Genomic DNA, 14,915 nt, shown 5'->3' with positions numbered 1-14,915 from the left:
CAACATTAGTGGTATAAATCCTTATTTCCAACCAAGGGACCCAACACGGTCCGTGTTTCGGACAACCCGCCTTCCTCAGGGGTCCGTGGTAAATAAGGTATTGAAACAAACAGCAATAAATGGAATAAACAAGTGCCGCTTAGACCCCGATACCAAGTGCAAAAATGTGTCGCAATACATGAAAAAAAGGAAGGCGGGTTGTCCGAAACACGGACCGTGTTGGATCCCTTGGTTGGTAATAAGGATTTATACCACTAATGTTGTAATAAACAGTGCCTGCATCTTGTTCATTATCTGCACCTCTTGTAAGAAGCGCTACAAATTGTGGTTGGCCTTTTTCCCAACTTAGATTACCTATCTATTAAAATTGGGCTTCACATCTGCTATAAAGTGTCCCTGGGCAGGTCACTTAATCCCCCATTGCCCCAGGTACATTAGATAAAATGTGAGCCTGCCAGGACAGATCGTGAAAAGTGCTTGAGTACCTGAATGTAAACCACTTTGCCTATAAATGCTTAAATAAATAATTCTATAATTACATTCACCAATGGGAAAGAAATAAAGAAGACTTGCATTATTCCTACTGCTTCTTTATTTTTCTGCTCCCCAGAATACAAAAGTTACTTGACTTTTATCAACCACCACTCTCATGTCAGAGCTAATACCAATCTGTGTGCTGTGCCACCTCTAGAAGCACCACTATGTAACTGGAGAGACCTAACGGTAAGTAGAAAAACGCAATGAATGTGATCCGCTCCTTTAGAACTTACCTTAAGCGGAGAATCGCACCACCACTCGGGCTTTTCAGAACATTCTCAACGGTGGTATAAATTGATTTCGGAATTCTTGTCTAAAAAAACAAAAAAATAGTCTTAGAGATAAAGCAGTATATTTTTGTGACTCAATGGCCACGAATTTGGATTTGGAGGATGAAAAGTACAGCGTCAGCATCTAGGAGACAAACTTGGTTTTTCCTGTTACACAGATCTTTTTGGACCCCGGTTAAGTTACAAAAGTTAGATAATTCAAAATCAAATAGATGCTAGCACTGTCATCTAGACATAGGGACGCTGGATCATATGTTGTTCTTTTGTCCATTGATTCTCAGTTTTATGGGGACAGATTAATGCAATACTTGAATTTTCATTCCCATTAACATATGAGTTAGTCATATGCAGAATATTATTACATGTTAAACCCCCCATAGATCGTTATAAAAGTCGTCTTTTCTTAATTATGACTGGGATAGCTATGCAGATAAGAACATAAGAAGTTGCCTCCGCTGAGGCAGACCAGAGGTCCATCTCGTCCAGCGGTCCGCTCCCGCGGCGGCCCATCAGGCCTATTGCCTGAGCAGTGGTCCCTGACTATTTCTATAACCTACCTTTACTCCTATCCCTATAACCTACCTCTACTCCTATCTGTACCCCTCAATCCCTTTGTCCTCTACGAACCTACCACAGCCTCCAGAAGCGCGTTCTATGTATCCACCACCCTCTGGGTGAAAAAGTGTCCAAAGTAGAATTTATTGTATGGTGGATTAACATGATGATAACACATAATTGGAAAAATCATGATTGCCTGAATTTTTCTTTTGGGTGGGCGAATTTATGCTGCACATATAAGAATGAGAAAATGAATGCGGATTTGTTAGGACATATTCATTTATTTAAATTGGTTTGAGGCCCGTTGACATCTTTTGTTGCTTCAGTGTCATTGGTATTTGTTTTAAATTTGAAATGGTACTATTCACATCCAGGGTGGGTGGAGGGTGGGATTACATTTTTATTTTAAATAAGGGAAGGTTTTTGAAAGTATAAACAGATATTTATTATTTATTTGCTGTTTATTTAATAGAAGGGTGGGTGGGATAAAGAGACTGTATTTATATATGTTTGCAAGATGTATGTGCTTTTTATGCTTTATTGTCTACTTGTTAAACTGTTAAATTTTTTGAAACTTAATAAAATATTTAATAATAAAAAAGAACATGCTCAACAGAAATGCATGAAATAAACTTTCAGACAGAAGGGCTCAGTATCTTCAAATGAAATCTCAGGCATTTTCATTGTGGATATCCTGAAACCCTCAGGGCTCACCAGGGCATTACAGGGAAAACCCCCTCTTAGAAAGTGGAGCCCATTGTTCTGAGTTCCCAAGGCAAGGTATTTGCTAACGATCATAAATCATAGGCAGCGGAACGCTGTTTTGTTTGGGGGAGCCAAAGGGCTCCGCCCTAGGCCCAACATCTCACAACTCACCCCGCTCACCCCCTATCGACGCTGTACTTTTAAATCTTCGGGCAGCTGCCACGCAGCGTCAACAAGCAGGACTGCCTCTGGAAGTAGAATGAAGGGTTCTGGGGTAGGCCTGCTTGTTGACGCTGCGTGGCAGCTGTCCGAAGATTTAAAAATACAGCTCTGGGAGGTGGGGCGGGGGAGTACATGACATATATACATTTTATTTAAGTATTTATATACCATTTATAGCCTATGTGGTTTACATTCAGGTACTCATGCATTTTTCCCTATCAGTCCCAGTGGGCTTACACACTACCTAATGTACATGGGGGATTAAGTGACTTGCCTAGGGTCAAAAGGAGTAACATGAGATTTAAACCCATAAGCTGAGGCTGTAACTCTAACCACTGCACCACACACTGCTTTATAGGCTTATGTGTTATGTGTGCACATTTGCATGTGTAACCCATTTATTAAACTGGGTTTTCTTAGGACATGGGTTTCTGAGTTGATAAGACTAATATTTTGATTTAGAACATTTCATAAGGCAGCAGTTAGCATTTTTGTAATGCTGACCATCGCTGGGGATATTCAGTGCCAGGCCATCTCCCATGACCCAGAAGGTTTCCCTTCAGTTCAATACCCCCTGACATAGACACCCCCCCCCAATCAGTCAACATCCACCCCACCCCCTCCCATGGGTCATTTCCTCTTTACTCCCCTAGTCCCTTTGTCCTATGTCCGTCTTTCAAGATTGCACCAAGCTATACCCCCTCTTCGACTAAACCGCGCTAGCGGTTTTAGCGCGGGGAGCTGCGCTGACTGGCCTGTGCTGCTCCTGACGCTCATAGAGTTCTTAAGAGCGTCAGGAGCAGCGCGGGTCATTCAGCACGGTTCCCCGTGCTAAAACCGCTAGCATGGTTTAGTAGAAGAGGCCCCTAATTTCATCCTATGTAACTTGCTCACTAGTGCCCCCTGCCCCACTCTGCTTCTCCAGGAAGAGGACACTCGGTTGGGAGCAGTATTTGCAGCCCCTCTACCTTTGTGCCCTTGGTATAGCACTGTCATCTTTTTATATGATAATAAGTAAAAACTCCTGATAATTACAAAGGTCCATCAGCCAAATGTTAATAAAGTGAATAGTCCCCACTTACCAAAATAAAATGAAAACCACGCCATGGGTTGCCTTTGCATACCTGTTCAGATAATTCAAGGTAATCTAGTTTATGTTCAGGTTGGCTGTTAAAAATTATCTTTTTTTTTAAATCCAACTACATCCACAAATTCAAAAACTTACCAGGCCTATTTTGGATTTCTATTTTGTGCAGGTGTTATAATCTAGGTATTGACCCTCTTACATCTAATGATGCTACTAAAACAGAAAATAAACATGCAAATATGTCAGAACTACAACAGTGTTACAAATGTGTGAAAAATGTTAAACTTTCAAATAAAAATAAAGTTAAAAAAAATATCAGGCCCTTTCATCACTCTGTCACTAACTTTGTTAAAACTACTACTATTAAATATTCCTATAGTGCTACCAGATGCACGCAGCACTGCAGAGTCATAAAGAATAAGAGAACAGTCCCTGCTCGAAAGAGCTTACAATCTAAACAGGAAAGACAGACAAACAATGGATACAATTAAGGGGAATGGTTAATCAGCTGGCTGAGTTTGAAGGCAGAGGGGAGCACAGGACAATCAAACCATTGTGACATCACTGCTGAGGTTGGCTCTTATTGGTGGAATGAGGCATTATGACATCACAATCTCAGCTCTGCTTCTCAAAGACAACCAGGATGTCATGGATACAGTTAAGGGGAATGGTTAATCAGCGGGGCTGGGTTGGAGGGCAGTGGGGAGTAGGGTTATGAATTGAAGGCTGGGTTTTCAATCTGCTTTTAAACAAGGGAAGGGGCTTGACAGACAAACTCAGGTAATTTATTCCAGGCATAGGGGGCAGCTAGATGAAAGGAACAAAGTCTGGAATTGGTAGTGGAGGAAAAGGGTAACGTTAATTGTCTGGGAGTTCTCTGGGAGGTGTATAAGGAGAGAGAAGCGAGGAGAGATATTGAGGGGCAGCAGAATGAAAACACTTGTAGGTCAGCAATAAGATCTTGAACTGTATGCGATGGCAGATAGGGAGCCAGTGAAGTGACTTAAGGAGAGGGGTGACATGAACGTAGCTTATTTTGAGTGCTTATATATAACGACTAACATGCAGGAAAGATTATTTTAACTGTTGAACCGGTCAGGTGACATTGTACTATCATAAAATCATGAAGAATAGTTGTTTATGTGTGGTTCAAAGGTTAATAGTTTTACATATTGATTTAGCACCATGAAACAGAAGCCAGCTGGAAAGTGCCCTGGCTGTTCCCCGGGAATTCCCAATGTGCTGGAATTGCATAGGATGCCCTGGAGGAAAAGTAGAATACTTCCTATGTTTTGTAGAATTCAGCATTGCCAGATAAACATAGAATGCAATAAGGATTCTACCCACAGCATGCAAGAGACTTCCTTCATTATTAAAAAGACATCTACCTTTCCGTCAGATTAGCTGTTATTTGTTTTTCAGCCACTGTCTGTCTCCCGTTTTTGCTCTTAGACTGTTGACGCAGAATTCCATCTGGAAGGAAATATCCATCACATGCTGCAGAATGTTCCGGAAAGTCAGCTAATGCATTCTGTACAGACTACTGCTGTCCAGCAGAAGGACGGAAAAGGTTGGTGGAGAAAAAAAACATGCAATTAGGGGCTGATTCTATAAAGGGTGCCTAACTTAATTGTCATAGCTCCCTTAATAGGCTCAGTAATTGTTTAAAAAAAAAAAAAAAAATTAATTGAGCAATAGTCGCCTATCTGATTCTATAAAAGACAGGCAGGCACCTATAGCAAAGCACTTATCTACATCTAACACTTAAGTGGGCATTTCTATGGGCAGAGCGTGAGCTAGGCACCACTAATCCCCTCTTTTACTAAGGTGCACTAACCGATTAGCGCACGCTAATCAACGCTAATCAATGCACTAAATGCTAATGCGTACATGCATGCGTTAATGTTTAGCGTGTGCTAATTGGTTGGAGCATCTCAGTAAAAGAGGGCCTAAACGCGATTCTCCCTAAAACTTAAATGCCTGAAATATAGGCCATTAAAATCCTCGCCTACATTTCAGACGCCTATGATTTCACATAGGCGTCGCTAGCTGCGGTTCAACAAATCACGCCCAAGTGTGACTAACACACAGCCTGCTCCTATTTTTCAGGCACCGACTAATTTAGGCGCTGTTTATAGAATCAGCCCCTCAGTGTCTGTTTACCGAATTTATCCATTAAAGAGGACCTTTTACTGATCCACGTTAGAATATGGGCCTAGTGTGTTTTAACATAGGATTCTCCTGCATGCTAACCCACCCAAATTCTAGAAAATGCATCTAAGGTGCCTATATTGGCATACCTAGCTGATGGAAGCGTCCAACTTTATTGAGTAATAGGCTACAATTTGGTATCAATAATTGCCACTGATTGGAGTTAACTTGATAAGCATGATTCTACAACAGTAAGGCCTCTAGTGCAAAGCGCACAGTTAAAAGTAGGCATGGTTAGGGGTGGATTATGGGCGTGTTTTTGAGTTAGGCGCAGGCATTTAGGCCAAGAAAACCCTGGTATAAATACCGTGTTTCCCCCAAAATAAGACAGTGTCTTAAATTAATTGAGGGGGTCCAAAATACACATTAGGGCTTATTTTTGGGAGATGTTTTATTTTATTTTTTTCATGTACAACAATCAACTCTCCCTTCCTCTCCTCCACCCCCAACTCTTCCTCTTTCTTTTCTCGCCTCCCCCCCCAATGTGCAGCATCTTTATATCTTTCCCTCCCATCCCCCTGTGCAGCAGAACCCCATCGACCCTCCCACCATGAGACTGACATACCTCCGCTCAGGGCCTTCAAAAACAGCAGTGACGGCAGCTGTTTTTGGAGGACTCAGAGAGGAGGTATGTCAGGTCTCACCAGGGTGGGGGATTGCTGAATTGACGAGTCCAATTTTTGGGGGCGAATCAAGCAGTACTAGTGTCAGCACTAGTGTCAGGGATGGAGTCGGGGAGGGTTGGGTTCGATCTTAACTAGGGCTTATTTTTGGGTCGGGCTTATATTAGGAGCATCTTTAAAAATCATGCTAGGGCTTATTTTCAGGATAGGTCTTATTTTCGGGGAACAGGGTAGGGGGCTGGTGAGTCTATAAAGGGACATTTTTCTGCTTCATGAGCTGATTGCTGCTACGTTTGTGGGAAGTTGTGGCCAGTGCCCTTGATATAGGGGCCTGGCAGTGGCGAAGTAAGAGGAAGGGGCATTCTGCCCCATCTTCCTCTCTGCCCCCCTATTACCGCACACATGCCCCTTCCCTTCCCTCATACCTCTTTAACATTTGCGGTGCGAGCAGCAACCTGAACCTGCTGCTTGCATCAGCATCAGCTCTTCCTCCGATGTCACTTCCTGGACCCACGTCTAGAAAGTGACATCAGACAAGGAGCCACTGCTGGCGTGAGCAACAGACTGGAGTTGCTGCTCATGCCAGGAACATATGGACGAGGGGAAGGAATGTGTGCGCATGGCAGGAGGGGGCGGGGAAGGAGCGTATGTGGGTAGGTAGGCGGAGAAGAGGGTGGGGGAGGCGCGCCACCGCCCCAGGCGCCTCTCACTCTCGCTACACCACTGGGGCCTGGCAGAAGTATTTTTTTTCGTTTGAATATTTTTGGTGACCTGGTAAATCAGCAGTGGGCGAATAATATATTGGTTGTGGAACCGTCCCAGGCAACTACAAAGATAAGTACCTTACTGCACAGTAACGGAAGAACTGAGGTTTTAAGGAATCTTGTTGTGGAGTTTTTTTTTAGAGACCAATGACTGTGCCAACCCCTATGCAAGACATGTACTGTACTGAGAATAAGGGGTGAAAATTTTCTGAGATCTCTTAGAGCTAGATTCACTAAGCCCACTTTACCTTTCCAGTCCGTGTCCGATCCTATGCGATCACTGGCCGGATGACTGATTCACCATTAGTCTCCATGCAAATTAGCCCGATCGGACACCCACCCACCCCTTACCGACCCCATGGATCGCAGAAGAGCGATCCTAACGCATTCGCAGACCATCATGTTTGCCTGTAGATGGTCTGCGCAGGCTCTTCATGGGATTCTGAACACGAACAGGTTTGCTGCAATTTAGTAGCTGAGGTTCACCCCCCCACTTGCAAATAGGAAACACTCACATGTTTTTCTAGTGCTGGGATAACCTTCAGGCACACACAATAGTTTCCTGTGGGTTACAAGAAGACAAGGGGGACTGCTGTTTTCTCACTCCAGCGTGCAATGAGGTTGGGTGCCTGCGAGCAGAGGAGGGAAGATTTTTTTCAACAGCTGTGAAACTTTACACGAGCCCGTTTACTCTCCAATGTCCAAGGCTAGCCTGCCCTTCCCCACAGTGCGAGTCGCGGGTTTAAAGTGGGACTACACTGCGGGGATGGGCAGGCTAGCCTAGGACACGGGAGAGTAAAATGGACTCGTGAAAAAGTTTCAACTCGGGAGGCTGGGGAGGAGAACATGCCCTGAGAAGTGTGTGATAGAGCCGAGGCTTTTTAGGAGCCAGCAAGAGTTGGGACGGCAAGAGCAGAGTGGCAAGGCAGGAGAATCGGGGCTGAGCGGGGCGGCAGAAAGGCAGGAGAATCGGGGCTGACAGCAGGGTTTTTGCACAAGCGACTGGTTCTCAGCAGTCGCTTGTTTTTGGATCAGCCAGCCCAGTTGGTGTGTCTGCTTTTTGTTAGTGAATCATGGCCTTTCCTACTTTGCATGCCGTTCCCCTCATTTGCATGTGCGGATCGGAGGATGATCGGCTACAAGGTTAGTAAATTGGGTTGGAGGGAAATCTGGTCGCCCTTAGTCTTAGTAGAAGTATAGATCCCTCCTCACTCTAAGACATCATTCCAGTGATTCACCTGGTTATTTTCACCTCAAAGATACTTTATTCCAATAGTCATTCTAGGCAAAGGCAGCAGAAAACTTTTTTGTTTGAGGGGGGGACGCAAAGACCCCATCCACATAATAGCACTAATTGTAATTCCATTTTTTCCATTTATTTTCATATACACACAATATAATCTTATTAACAACACATAATGGTTAACCACAAAATTAAACTACATAAAGCACACTGTATGCTTCTCAACATTCATTCCTACCAGAACACAGATATGCAAATATGGGACCACAAACTAAAAGTACTAATATATACAAACAAAACCCTAAGATTCAAGATTCTGCATGCAGTACAACCCCAGAGAAATAGAAACAAATGCATTTCTTCCTGAACAGTGCAAAATATAGACAGCAGATGTAAATTCTCAAAACTGACACAATTCAATCACTAAATTGAAAATAAAATCATTTCCCCTACCTTTGTTGTCTGGTGATTTTGCATTTCAAACCATCTTTTCACAGTCTCTGGCTGCACGTCCTTCTGTCTGTGCTCTTAACTGTGTATCCAGGGCCACCTTATCCATTTGCTGTTTTTCTCTTCTTCACTTTCTGCCATACATCCACCTTTAGAACAAAACACAAAAAAACTCTCTCATCAATACTGGGCAAGTTTCTCAAATAGTATCTTCATATAACATTTAAAGGCTTTGAAATATTTAAATGTGCTCATAAGCTCTTCAGCAAGGCACCACAGCAGCGGTACAATGTCACTGGAAAGGTGCTTGAATCATAACACATTGGATGGAGCAAGGATTCTTGCTTCTACTGGAGTGGCAAATGTTATGGCTCTACAAAAGTTGTTTAACAGTAGACCACTTATCTGAAAAGGTCTGTTCAAGGCTCCAACACAGACTGTGTTTCGCTACGCTACATCAGGAAGCCGGAAGGATGAGCTTTTTATATTGATTTTATATGCAGTATGCAGTGCCTGAGTCCTTTGGTCTACACACTTGATGTTGAAAAAAGGTGTCTTTGTGATGTAGATGGCGGTTGTGTCCGGTGATGGAGGAGGTGAGAGCTGAAGGCGGTTGCGGACGCGACCCCCGGACACTTAAGGCACAAGTTTTCCAGGCACAAGTCGGATATTGATTCTCTCCTCTACAAAAAAGTCTAGAGGACTACACCAAAATCTTGTCTCTTGCAGTTGATACTTTAGAATCTAAATCACAATTTTGCATGAGGTAAAACTCTTTATAGCTTATAAATCTTTCCTTAATTGCTTCTGATAATTTCAGTTATACACAGCTGAAAGCAGAAAGTGAAAAACTATCTAAACTTCACTTTCTGCATGTTGCACTGCATTGAGCTGTGTATAGCTGAACTTATCAGAAGCAATTAAGGAAAGATTTATAAACTATAACAAGGTTTACCTCATGCAAAGTTGTCATTTCTTTAATAAGACATTAACTATTTTTTCTGCGGCCCTCCAAGTACCTACAAATCTATAGTGTGGCCCTGCAAAGAGTTTGAGACCACTGCTCTAAAGCAGGGGTAGGGAACTCCGGTCCTCGAGAGCTGTATTCCAGTCGGGTTTTCAGGATTTCCCCAATGAATATGCATTGAAAGCAGTGCATGTAAATAGATCTCATGCATATTCATTGGGGAAATCCTGAAAACCCGACTGGAATACGGCTCTCGAGGACCGGAGTTCCCTACCCCTGCTCTAAAGGGTGACTCAGGCCCATTTCAGAGCACCTCTACATGGTCACATAATGAAGATTAACTGGCTGGAAAAGCCCAAAGTGATCCATCAAGTTGGAATCAAGCATCAGCCATGTAGATAGGTTTATTTCTCTCATGGATTTCCAAAAGCCCTATCATATCTTCTGAATATTTTCCCATACTCTTATCTAGGAAAATATAGTTGGTGAGTGGTTTATAATATTTGATTTGATTTTAATCACTGTCTTACAATAGCATGTCAACCCCTGATGTCACCAAGGACTGTGTTTTCAAAAGAGTATAAAAGATTCCCCACCCACATCCATAAATCCTTCAGGCCTCCCTGTTGGGAGGAGAAAAGCTTTAGGCTTAATTGACAGCTAGAGAATGACACGGGGACAAATTTTTCCCCGCGGGAACTCATTTTCCCGTCCCAGAGAGTTCTTTTCCTGTCCCTGCCCCATTCCTGCAAGCTCCGTCCTCAAACGTTTTAAAATCACACGTGTCCGAGGCTTGTGTGGTTAAGGCAGAGTTTACAGGAATGGGGCAGGGACAGGGAAATTGAGTTCCTGCGGGGACGGGGACAAATTTGTCCCCGTGTCATTCTCTAGCTGTCAATTAAGCCTAAAGCTTTTCCCCTTTTTTTGTCCCCGTGTCATTCTCTACTAACAGCCATTTGTCATTAACATTGAGATTGTTTACAAACACTTCAATATTAGGATAAAGAACACAGACACGAAGAAACACAAAGAAGAGGCTTCAGAAGATAGGAAATTGGGATATTAATGAAATATATATAGAGAGAAGGGAAACTGTATAAGAAAGAGATGGGCTAGATTAGTGCTTCAGTTAAGTGCCTAGCAGTGGTGTATTAAGGAGGCGCAGTGGGTGGACCGCCTGGGTGCCTTCTTCATGGTGAGTGGCAGCACCAGCGCCTCTCCTCTTCTCCAATTGCCTGCGTACCTCTTTAAATGTTCTCCAGTGCGAGCAGCATCTTCCACTTGACGGGACCGGGGCGTGATGATTCTGCTTGCGCCAGCGAACGTTTCAAAAGATGCACGGGGGCAGAGGGGGGCCTCAAATGGCATGGAAGAGTAGGGGCACACAGCGCGGCAATGTTGGTCGCCACTGCCCCAGATGCCAACCTCCCTTACTATGTCACTGGTGCCCAGGCAGCATTTACAGTCCTTAGGGAGAAGGAGCCGCAGTGACTGCAAATAGTAATCATTCATAGTCCGATTAGGGGCTTGTGACCACAGAGTTCTTGAAGAATTGTTGGTGGTGTCATAAGAGGGTGCAGGGGGTATGTATTGCCCTGGACGCTGTGTTAGCGGGGGTGCCGGCACGTCTCCGCCCTGCCTCACCACACCATGCCACGCTCGTGCCAGTTAATTGGCTCCAGTGAGGACTTGTGCATGCGTCGTGCCAAGCACTAGAGATGGGTATGCAAATTATTTAGCATGCAGCTGAAAAGGGGTCGTGGCCAGGGGAGGGGCATGGATGGGTCAGGGGCATTCACTACAGATGCGCACAGGATTATAGAATGGGGGGGGGGGATCCGTGCCTTACATGTCTGGATTTACACCAGGTTTCAAGCACGCACTACATATGTGCATCGGCTGAACGTAATAGAAGGGTCATATCCAATTTACTCATAGCTCAAGCGCTCACAGTATACATTATTTTGTATTAAAGTTTTTGGGTTGTGGAACGAATCGTCTAAGTTTCCATTATTTCCTATGGGAAAATTCGCTTTGATATACGAGTGCTTTGGATTACGAGCATGTTTACGGAATGAATTATGCTCGCAAATCATGGTTTTACTATACATGGAAGTAAAAGGAAAGGGAATTCTTTACAGATTATGCTTGAGCTAACTTGATTTCTGTTTTACTTTTAGGTAGAAAAAAACTTCGCCTCTTCGAGTACCTCCATGAATCCCTGCACGACCCAAACATGACAAACTGTATTCAGTGGGTAGATAAACCCAATGGTATCTTCCAGTTTATCTCCAAAAACAAGGAGAAACTCGCAGAGCTCTGGGGGAAACGGAAGGGCAACCGCAAGCTCATGACGTACCAAAAAATGGCTAGAGCGCTGAGGAATTACGGCAGGACAGGAGAGATCATGAAAATAAGGCGGAAACTGACTTACCAGTTTAGTGCAGTCATTTTACAAAGACTCTCGCCGATGCACTTCTTTGGAAAAGAAACCATGTGCTATCAGTATGTTCCACCTGGTCCAGATTACTGCAATTCCGACAACTGGAATATCAACTACAATTTCATGTATAACAATGAGCTTGATCAGAATCTCATTAATTAGTTGGCTTCCAAATGGCCATAAAGATTGTTTGAAATGCTCTACAAACCTTTGGTACTGTTGATATATGCATTCAGGACGTGTGGAACCATATGGCCCATTCAACTCCTGAATTAGGCAGCACTAAACGGAAGTTGTATTATACTACAGCACTTCTGGTTGTGCCAGAGTTTGCTCCATTCCTCCATACTTGCAAATGATCTCTTTTCTCAAACAGATGCTGATTTCTCATTTACACACTACATCCCAGCAACGTAGATTGAAAGAAATGCTCAATTTATTGCACACAGCCTTCTTTCAAAGTTTATATTTTAGCGGCAGCCACGGTGGTAACAGCTCCAACACTCATGAGAGCATTGGAGCTGTCACCACCTTGGCTGGCACTAAAAAAATGCATTATGGTTTTGTAATGGGTGGGGAGAGGGTAGTTTTGCTGAAATATGAAGGAAGAATTTCAACAGTGTTGTAGTGCTATTTACCATGATGAAGGTTTGTGGGGTTTTTTAAATTATATCTTTGTATTTCATCTATCAGGATGACTTTCAGCTCATTCTAGCTACCTACTTTTGGAATTAGATCAGGGATTCTCAATCCAGTTCTCCGGAAACGTCAAGTCAGTCTGGTTTTCAAGATATCCACCACAAATACCTCGGTTTGCGAGTAACGTGGTTTGTGAGTGTTTTCCAAGACGAGCAAAACACTCCCGCAAATCTTGCCTTGCAAAATGAGCGTTGACTCGCAAAATGAGCTCTCACCTCCCGAATCCAGCCATACGCTGTCCCGTATAAGCCCATACACGAGCTCTCAGGTCCTGAACTCAGCCAGCCGCCGTCTTGATAATGTGTGCATCACATGTAAGCATGCACAACGTCGATGTTGTGCATGCTTACACGTAACGCACGTGTTATCGAGCCAGCGGCTGGCTAAATTCAGAAACTGAGAGCTCGTGCGTGGGCTTACACGGGATGGCGGCCAGCTGAATTCGGGAGGTGAGAGGCTCTGGCGGACGGCAGAGGCATCACTTGAACTGGGAGGGCAGTTGTACAGGGACCTCAAGGGTTGCCAGCGCCTGGTCACCTCAAGGAAGTCACCCTGCTGAAGGGACTGCGGCATCCAGGCATCATCCAGGCAGGTACCCACCCCTGGGCCACCATAGTTGTGGAACGAATCGTCTTAGTTTCCTTTATTCACTATGGGGAAATTTGCCTTGCTATTTGAGTGCTTTGGATTACGAGCATTGCTTCTGGAATGAATTACGCTCGTAAACCAAGCTACCACTGTATTTGCTTGCACGGCTTCCAATAAATGCAAATCCATCTCATGCATATTCATTCTAGGCATCCTGATAAGCTGACTAGCTGGGTGTGTTCCAAGGACCGGGCTGAGAACCCCTAAGTTAGACCCGCCTAGATTTTTATTCCTCCTGCAATTGCTCCATCCACAGTGGTTAAACCTAGCTGCCTCATCTTGGTTGATGTTGCCACCTAGGTTTACCTGCTCTAAATGTTGGCATTCCTTAGACTGGGTGAGGACCGCAAATGTAAATAATATGGTTTCTCTTTTTATGTGTGTGGTAAGATTGTAAATAAATATAATCAAATGACTGGTTGTGTTATTGGAGTTTCATTGCTTTTTGCACATTTAATCTCTCCATCTATCGTATTATCTATAGCTTCCATCCCTACTCAACAGTGTACCAGTTCTGTTCCCACTGTCCCAAAGTCTAGAGGAGTGTTTCCTGCCAGTTACCAGAAAGCGGTGTCTCCTAGGGGCAGAAATGATCCTCAGTTGACTCTACCCCACTGGCGCTATTTATTTTAAAAAATTTCTTACCCACTTAAACCTAAGTGGCTTACAAAACACAATAATTATAAAAACATAACACAGTTCCAATATCTTCATAAAAATATCCCTGCTTATTCAGTTAAAAGCTGCCCTAAACAGAGTAGTTTTCAGTGCTTTTTTAAAAAAAATTTCTGAAGATCTGAAAATGCTCTCTATGGTCCTGTCAAGTTATTCCACAATGATACTGCTGTTAGTGTTTCCATAATGTACATGTAGAAAGTCATTTGTAGATTCAGTCACCATTGATGGCTGCATGCAAATCACACTGCTTTATGTCAGGCAATGTCTTTCACAGTTTAAGAAGCTGTGCCTGATAGCAGCAGGGACCTCTGTAATGGTGAATATCCTGGAGAGGTAGGCGAGGTGTCAGCTGATATCTGGAGCTCTTGGAGGGGTTTCCCTCAACAGATGGAGTGTGGTGCAGTGGTTAAAGCTACAGCCTCAGCTCCCCAAGGTTGTGGGTTCAAAAACCCATGCTATTCCTTGTAACCCTGGGTAAGTTACTTAATCCCCCCATTGCCCCAGGTACATTAGATAGATTGTGAGCCTGCCAGGACAGATAGGGAAAAATGCTTGAGTAACTGAATAAATTCATGTAAACCGTTCTGAGATCCCCTGGGAGAACATAGCGTGAAAAGTTTCAGCCTCTAATAACCAGAGCTGGTATTGTGACATCACAATGCCTCATTCCACCAATAAGAGCCAACCTCATCAGTGATGTCACAATGGCTTGATTGTCCTAGACTTGGCTCACTTTACTACATTTTGATTTCTAGAGTGGTGCAGTGGTTAAAGCTACAGCCTCAGCACC

General features: G+C 43.7%; 1 protein-coding gene and 1 long non-coding RNA gene across 3 annotated transcripts in view; one reads left to right on the top strand and one right to left on the bottom strand.

Moving 5' to 3' along the window:
* The window catches only part of LOC117363737, a 39,341-nt gene extending 34,406 nt beyond the window's left edge, over positions 1 to 4,935 (bottom strand). The window contains exons 1-2 of the long non-coding RNA XR_004540117.1: positions 4,788 to 4,935; positions 771 to 850 (exon numbers count right to left, since the gene is read on the bottom strand). This is a non-coding gene — a long non-coding RNA (uncharacterized LOC117363737). The remainder of the gene's footprint in view (positions 1 to 770; positions 851 to 4,787) is intronic.
* SPIC (Spi-C transcription factor) overlaps positions 1 to 13,082 on the top strand; it is a 92,594-nt gene extending 79,512 nt beyond the window's left edge. For both annotated transcript variants that reach the window (XM_033951938.1, XM_033951939.1), the window contains 3 exons: positions 611 to 723; positions 4,852 to 4,969; positions 11,838 to 13,082. In XM_033951938.1, coding sequence (XP_033807829.1) covers positions 611 to 723; positions 4,852 to 4,969; positions 11,838 to 12,262 — 656 coding nt within the window. In that variant the 3' untranslated portion in view covers positions 12,263 to 13,082. The remainder of the gene's footprint in view (positions 1 to 610; positions 724 to 4,851; positions 4,970 to 11,837) is intronic.
* Positions 13,083 to 14,915: the final 1,833 nt, after the last annotated feature.

Source organism: Geotrypetes seraphini, chromosome 7 (assembly GCF_902459505.1).
Source record: "Geotrypetes seraphini chromosome 7, aGeoSer1.1, whole genome shotgun sequence".
Taxonomy (NCBI): domain Eukaryota; kingdom Metazoa; phylum Chordata; class Amphibia; order Gymnophiona; family Dermophiidae; genus Geotrypetes; species Geotrypetes seraphini.
This window is presented reverse-complemented; position numbering and strand designations above follow the sequence as displayed.